An 8,681-nucleotide genomic window follows, 5' to 3' on the forward strand; every position below is an offset into this window, starting at 1 on the left:
ATATATATATATATATGTGTGTGTGTATGTGTGTGTGCATTCCCCCAGTAAGATACACATATTACATATAGCAAATACCTAGATCATCATACTGTAATGTCACCACAGTATATCAGTATGGATTAGAATAGAATAATGATATTTTAAACAGTTATTCTCTTGAACACGTCCATTGCTGTTTATCACTGTGGGATATTAATGAAAGAACTCAGATCTCACAGGAAAATCCAGCCACATTCACACAAATCCCTGGCCAGGTGTGATAAACAGACAAAACCCCGCAGGATCATTTAAATCAGTCTGAACCTGAAGTTTACTCAAGAAATCTGCACTGTAAATGTGCTTTCTGTTTGACTTTCATACAGCGTTCCAAAGATCCCTGTGTGAAAATATCACCCCTCCAGCATTCTTTATGCCTCTTTACCACATAAACAGGCATAGTGGATGTAAATGTTTGGAGAGATGATTCTGGCAGCCAGACAGACTCTCGCAGCACTGTGCGTATTCAGTTTATGAAATGGAATTAGAATTGGAGCGGTTGCCAAGAGAGGATTCTCCTATAAACAGCAACTGTACTATTAAAAAAAAAAATTTCTTCAGAGAATATCTATCTGTATGAATGATGGAGCGATTCAAACATAGATATCCTCCAGATGTCATTGCACTACATGAGCACAGATCATTGAAACACATTTTAGTTGCAACAGGAAACTGAAAACGACTTAAGAGTGGCGTGAGAAGGATAACTGTACGTGGAGATGCCCTGGGCAGGGGGTCTTAGCATAAAAGACTCCATTAAAATTATTTTTTAATCCTGTGGAATTATTTTTATACACTAGAATATAGAACTTCAGGGTTTTTTAAATTCTGGTGTACTCCACATTATGCAGATATGCTTAAAGCTTTAAAAATGTCATTATTCATGTTTCTCATGTAATTTAAAAGCTATTTTAAATTAAAATCTAAAAATCTGTTGATATGTCCTTTAATAATGCCATATAATATTATTAATTTAATGTGATAATAAGTACACATTTTACTATAATAGGAACATCTTACCTGCCACAAAAATTAAAGAAATGTAACACTACAGTTCAAAAGCAAAAACAATACTGTGATACTTATTCCATTTTAAAATTATTTTCTATTTTAATATACTATAAAGTGTAAGTTACTCCTGTGATTTCAGTTTACTGTCAAGTTTATGCATCCTTGCTAATAGAAAAAAGAGTGTTAAAATGTTTAATACAAGTGCATTCTATAATACAAATAGTGAAGCACACATTTGGTTCAATCACAGAATTGGAAATTACAAGGAGTACAGTGGAGTTGATGATTACATTTTTTTGTTTCTTATATTCAGTCAGGTTAAAGAAATCAGTGTGAGTGACATAAGTCCAAACTTGCAGGACACTTAGAAATACCAGGTTAGGGTTAGAAAATAACTGTGGCAGTTCACTATCAGACTGCTAGCCTTCAAACAATTTATCCTAGCAGAGAATGGCCCACCCTGGAGGGATTAGGCCTGTACTAATATTTAAACAAAACACTCACACTGGGGCCAGTCATGCCTCTATGGGCAGGTCTCTGGCGGACAAATCAGAAGTGCTGTTTGAAATTATATGAGAGCGGAGCGTGTAATAAATTGTTTGTGAGTGTCTGATAAAGGACCTGCATGTGTTTGTTGTGGCTTCATGATTCTTGTCTTCGCAGGCAGTCGTGAGGCGGCATTTGTATACGCAATCTCCTCAGCAGGAGTGGTTTTCGCCATTACCCGCGCCTGCAGTCAGGGGGAGCTAAAGACGTGCAACTGTGACCCCCACAAGCGCGGCCGAGCCAGTGACGAACGAGGAGAGTTTGACTGGGGTGGCTGCAGTGATAACATCAACTATGGGATAAAGTTCGCCAAAGCCTTCGTAGATGCAAAAGAGCGAACTGTGAAAGACGCACGAGCACTCATGAACCTTCATAACAACCGCTGTGGGAGAATGGTAAGGTTATATATGTTTAAGATGATATAACTCTACCCGTGTGGTGGAGAAACCTTACAAAGTCTCATATCGAATGAAACGCATAGGTATTACAACTATTTTTAATAAATAATAATAATGATTCATTTTAATTATGGGCACCTTTCAAGACATTCAAGGACACCTTACAAAAAAACAAATACAATAAATGACAAGAAATAATTCACAATAATACACATAACTAGATCAATTAGAATAAGCTAATCTAAAAAAAACAAGTTTTAAGATGCGATTTAAAAATTTAAAGACTAGAACTATTACGTATATGAAGAGGAAAAGTATTCCAAAGACTTGGAGCCATAAAATCAAAAGCTCTACATCCCATAGTAGTCAAACGTACAGATGGTACAACTAATGTCACAGAAGCAGAAGATCTGAGAGATCGGGTAGGTGAATACACATGAAGAAGTTCACCCAAATATGAAGGTGCCAGATTAGGAAGAGCCTTATAAGTAAAAAGTAAAATCTTAAATTGAATCCGATATTTAACTGGAAACCAATGGAGTTGCCTTAACACTGGAGAAATATGCTCAATCAATGGTGTTCGTGTAACAATCTGAGCTGCTGAATTCTGGAACATTTGAAATTTGTAAAGAAGTTTCTGTTAGACTCCACTAACAAGACCATTACAATAGTCGATGCGAGATGTAACTAATGCATGTACACGGACAGCAGTACTATTAGCAGAAAGAGATGATCGAAGACGATTTATATTTCTCAAATGATAATATGCTGACCGAGTATTATTATTTACATGTGCCTCAAAAGATAAAGTGCTGTCAAGGATGACACCCAGACTCTTAACCTGAAAAGAAGGAGAAATAACAGAATTATCAATAGTCAACATAAAGCTTTCACAATTTAGCAATTTTGATTTAGTACCAATTAATAAAATGTCAGTCTTCTGACTATTAACCATAATAAAATTAAATGTAAATACCATGATTTAATTTCAGATAAACAAAGCAAAAGAGAAGAAGGCGGTAAAGTTGAATTAGGCTTTGAAGACATATAGAGCTGTGTGTCGTCAGCATAACAATGAAAATTTATACCAAATTTATGGAAGATTTCTCTTAGAGGCAATAGATAAATAATAAAAAGATGATTGCCCAAAACTGAGCCCTGAGGCACACCACAAGTAATGTAAGAGATCCGTGATTTGAAACTTTTAATTTGAACAAGCTGAGTCCGACCCTCAATTAAGAGGAGTACCAGTGATTCCAATGGAAATCAACCTCTCCAACAAGATACTATGTGAAATTGTGTCAAAATCTGCACTTAGATAGAGAAGAATGAGTATTGATAAAAGTCCAGAATTCGCAGCCATTAACAAGTCATTTGTGACTTTAATAAGTGCAGTCTCTGTTCTGTGATATGGACGATAGGCAGATTAATTTGGGCATCTAAATACTGACACGTTGACGCTGTTCTATGATAATGTTCCTGTAAAATTATTTTTACATTCTGCAGCTATTCTTGGCCACGTGGAATCTGTTTATATAATTACTACTAGGGATGTTTTTTTTGTTTGTTTCTGTTTTATAGGCTGTAAAGCGATTTATGAAGCTGGAGTGTAAATGTCATGGAGTCAGTGGGTCGTGTACTCTGAGAACCTGCTGGCTGGCCATGTCGGATTTCCGTAAAACAGGAGATTACCTTCGCAAGAAATACAATGGTGCCATCGAGGTCACCATGAACCAAGATGGGACAGGATTCACAGTAGCCAATAAAGACTTCAGGAAAGCCACAAAAAATGACCTGGTGTACTTCGAAAACTCACCTGATTATTGTGTCATGGACAAAGCTGCAGGTAAGAAAGAGAAAAAGTACAAGAAAATTTATTATTTGTATTACTTTAATTATTTTAATTTATTAGTAATAATTATTTTATTATTTATGTAAAATATATTATACATTTTTATTTTTTATTATTTATTCACTTTTTTAATGATATTTTTTCTTTCTTTTTTAAGGTTTGCTTCTGGTTATCCCTGTTCCACAAAGAATACATGCTTTAATAGCAAATCACAAAGTTTACAATTGAACCAAAGATACCACACTTAGGGCTGACATCTCCTAAAACACAAAGTCTGAATTTTAAGCTGTTCAGGCTGAATTAATTGTCCAGTTGTTTAATAATTAGGGTTAAAGAGTTTAGAATAAACTAAACCTGAATGTTTGAAGAATATCAGTACACAAAAAATGACCTGGTGTACTTTGAAAACTCACCTGATTATTGTGTCATGGACAAAGCTGCAGGTAAGAAAGAGAAAAAGTTCAAGAAAATTAATTATTTGTATTACTTTAATTATTTTAATTTATTAGTAATAATTATTTTATTATTTATGTAAAATATATTATACATTTTTATTTTTTATTATTTATTCACTTTTTTAATGATATTTTTTCTTTCTTTTTTAAGGTTTGCTTCTGGTTATCCCTGTTCCACAAAGAATACATGCTTTAATAGCAAATCACAAAGTTTACAATTGAACCAAAGATACCACACTTAGGGCTGACATCTCCTAAAACACAAAGTCTGAATTTTAAGCTGTTCAGGCTGAATTAATTGTCCAGTTGTTTAATAATTAGGGTTAAAGAGTTTAGAATAAACTAAACCTGAATGTTTGAAGAATATCAGTACAGCAATGTCTTTCAAGCAGTGTAACTCATTTAGTAATAATGCAAATAGCACTAAACTATTCTGTGACTCATGTATTACTAATGACACAAATAGTTAACTCTGCTGCCCCTGAATCACTCAGCATTAACAAAATTAATGTCAAACTTGGGTTTCACATGGATTTCTCAGAATTAAGAGTTAGATCATTCAAGACGTCAGAACGCATGACGTGCTCAGCCTGTCTGATAAGTGAAAAGAATATAGTATCAATTCCTTGGAATATCCTGTTTATGAGAAACTAAAAAAGTGTTTAATATATCAAGACTAGTTGGCTGAGTCACTTGTCACAGGCCTCAGAGGATGCTTAGTCATGAGATTCAGTCTGATGGTGGTAAGCCATGTTCATTTTTACATGACTCGAGAGTGTAGAGAAAGATAGGATTCAGTAACTGAGGTAAATTGACTCTCACACCTGCCCTGCCCCGAACCTAACCAGAAACCTTAAGGGTAAAAAGGGCAACCGAGGCTTTGACAGGGTCAGAAGAGGTGGGATGGGATTTTTTTGCTTTGTTAATCCTTGATGCTCTCACACACCTCTGCATGTATCATCTGGAATATCTGCAAAATCCCATGTTCAGTTGGTGATTCTTAAGACATATGCCTTAGCATATGCCTTCTGGAAGCGTGTCATGTGACCTAGCTAGGACAAGTGTGTTTCTCTGCTTTCTGAGATCAGTACTGCAGCTCATGCATCAGTGTGATGGTTTGAGTGTGTGTTTGGGTCAGACAGACCTCACAGCTCAGTGATTTCAGAGGGTCAATGCGCTTACCCCCTAACCACCACCAGCACCACCACCCCAGTGGAATTTGCACCCCAAGGATACAACAGGCTCATTTTTCAAATCCCATTCTTTCAAAGCTGCCAGCACAACCATCACTCTCTGGTTCTCATGGCCGCAGGGCATTCAGAGATTTTTTTTTTTTTAAGAGAGACACCATCACTGTCCACTGTGTGTTTAACCTTGCGAAACAACAACATACAGACTCACCAAAACACCAACCTGATTATTGATGGTCTTATTTCCTTGTTACTTTGTGTTACAAGAATGTTATTAAGTACACTTTTAAAAACAAAGATACTAACCTTTCAATGAACAGTTCTTAAAATAACTATTTTTTCTTAGTGGTGACAACATTTGAATAATCTATAGAACCTTTGGTTACACTTTATTTTAAAGTGTCCTTGTTACAGTGTAATTATACATTTACGTACTGAGCTATATTAATTAACTACATGTATTTACTATATGGTTAGGGATAGGATTAGGGTTTGTCTTATAGGGTTACTTACATGTAATTATGCATAATTAGTTGTTATTATAATAGTAAGTACATGTAACGTGTAACAAGGACACCGTAAGATAAAGTGTTACTTTTTTTCACTAAAAAGAACCTTTTGTACAATGGAAATATTCCATGAGTGTAAAAGGATCTTCATGGATCCATACATTCCAATTAGGAACCTTTATTTCTAAGTGTGTATTTCTTCATCTGTACATCAAAGTTCATCTGTTCATTGAAGTTATATCATTATTATATCACAGAGATCATTTTTTGTGTCTAGTCAGACAGTATTTTGGCCAAATTATACGACCCAGACTACATTAACTTTGTAATCCTGACATAAGAAACATTTTTTAAATCAAACTGTCTATTGAATTTGTAAAAAAAAAAAAAAAAAAAAAAAGAGTGAAACCTGGTTATAAATACTAATATACATAATATACAGTAAATTTAAATGTAGAAATGTAAAGCAGATATGCATACTAAATATATGAATATAATTTATATGACAAATTAAATGACCTTATAATGAATAATAATGTAAAATGAATTATGGTAACAAGAATTTAGTAAAATTTTAATAATGAAAAGCAGGGTGCATATATAAAAAAATAATATAATAATACAAATAAATGTAATTTCCCACTCTAAATATATCTTAGTAAAATTATATTAAAATTTTTAATGAATTTAATTTAATGATTTAATAATTTGATGGTTGTTGTTAATACATTATAAAATCCTTTATTTTGGGACGTACACAAAAAAAAATAATAAAATATGTGAATATGTACTGTATTAATTTAATTTTTACAGGTGTTTTACCTGTATTTTGAATTTTGCATTTGATGGATAAAATCCCGGTAATAAGCTGCCAGTACTTTTTTGTTATTTTACAGATTTATTTTGGACAGTGTATATCGTGGGTCACCACTTGACGGCCGATGTAAAATCTGGGTCTTGGAGCAAAACTAGTAATCATTTTCCTTCTTCACATTCTAGGTTCATTGGGTACTGCTGGTCGGGTCTGTAACAAGACGTCCCGGGGGACCGACGGCTGCGAGGTCATGTGTTGTGGGCGGGGTTACGACACCACACACATAAAACGCATCACCAAGTGCGAGTGTAAGTTTAAGTGGTGCTGCGCCGTCGAATGCAAAGACTGCGAGGAGGCCGTTGACATTCACACCTGCAAAGCTCCTAAACGTGCCGAATGGCTGGACCAGACCTGAGACACACCCACTTCCCCCCGTTCCTCAGGATTTTGTCCACTGCATTCTGGGATATGAAGTCCATCCCTTGCATTTTTTACCTTTCCCCCCAAATCCCTTTTATCTGTTGCATGGCTTTATTTGAACTTATTATGTGAAAGCACTACAACTGAAATCTACATTTCTCATGAGCGCCTTGCACACTTTGCCCAATATGGCAGATTTTTCTCTCTTTGTTTTTGTTTTGAATTGGTCAGAGGACGGTAAAGGTTTAAGATTCAAGAACAACCTGTGCAGTAACATGTTGGTGTATTTTTTTGTTTCGTTTTGATGTGACAATTTTGTTCTGTGAGTGTTGTTTCGTGACAAAAGGTGTGCTGCTTTTAAAATTATATTTTAAACTGACTCTGAGCCTATCAGATATTATTATGGCTAATAGCTGAATATGTACATCACATGTTATTGAAAACACAACCGTGTGCTTAACATACATCACGTGCCCATACTGGACAGTATTTTACTATCCGTACTGAATATAACAGAATGAATGAGGCTGGTCAGAGGGGCTCAAGAGGACAAAATAAATGACAGCTTTGTGGGCTGCTCACTCCACATGGAGCCCTAAAAGAGAGTTCCTCTGGAAGCTACAGAGGTAATATTAATAATATAAACGAGCATGCACTAAGGACATTAGCTAACAGTTGAGCGAAAATGACGTTATTATGAAACTCATCATTGCCTGTGTAAACATGAAGAAAGGTGTTAACAGCTGTGACTGGTAGAGGTGTAAGCTCTCTTTAGCTCTCCTGTGCTGTGGTACTTGTTAACTGTGTTATAATTTTTTTCAGCAGAAGTTCATATAAAGACATTAAGTATGACATAAAGAGTCATTTTATTTTGCTTTTCTTCAGCATGCTCTCCTGACAGTTTTTTAAGCCTTATACCTTATACCTTAGCTATGTCATGTGACTAATTGTTCTGGAACTGCAGGATAATGATGTCATGGCAGTACAAGTTCACTTGATCCTTTTTTGAGGTCCTCTAAAAAGAATTGAGCACTGGTATTTTAAATCTGCTTTACTATAATGATATATATATATACTACTGATCAAAAGTTTGTGGCCAGTGAGATATTTAAGAGACATGACATGTGGCCAAGTATATGGTGATCCATACGCAGAATTTATCCCATCCAAAGTGCGCACACACACAGCAGTGAACACACACCCGGAGCAGTGGGCAGCCATTTTTGCTGTGGCGCCCAGGGAACAGTTGGGGGTTCGGTGCCTTGCTCAGTCATGGTATTGAAGGTGGGAGAGAGCGCTGTACATTCACTCACCCCACCCACAATCCCTGCCGGTACGAGACTTGAACCCACAACCTTTGGGTTACAAGGCCAACTCTCTAACCATTAGGCCACGACTTGAGTTCCACATTATTTTATCAGGATGATTTCTGAGGGATCATGTGATA

The 8,681-nt window shown here is 35.6% G+C and overlaps 1 protein-coding gene across 1 annotated transcript in view; it reads left to right on the forward strand.

Moving 5' to 3' along the window:
• The window catches only part of LOC107562779 (protein Wnt-2b-A), a 13,347-nt gene extending 5,294 nt beyond the window's left edge, over positions 1–8,053 (forward strand). Inside the window, exons 3-5 of the mRNA XM_016247501.1 lie at positions 1,714–1,991; positions 3,576–3,840; positions 7,000–8,053. Coding sequence (XP_016102987.1) covers positions 1,714–1,991; positions 3,576–3,840; positions 7,000–7,229 — 773 coding nt within the window. The 3' untranslated portion in view covers positions 7,230–8,053. The remainder of the gene's footprint in view (positions 1–1,713; positions 1,992–3,575; positions 3,841–6,999) is intronic.
• Positions 8,054–8,681: the final 628 nt, after the last annotated feature.

This window comes from Sinocyclocheilus grahami, unplaced genomic scaffold, assembly GCF_001515645.1.
Source record: "Sinocyclocheilus grahami isolate Dianchi unplaced genomic scaffold, SAMN03320097.WGS_v1.1 scaffold839.1, whole genome shotgun sequence".
NCBI lineage: Eukaryota > Metazoa > Chordata > Actinopteri > Cypriniformes > Cyprinidae > Sinocyclocheilus > Sinocyclocheilus grahami.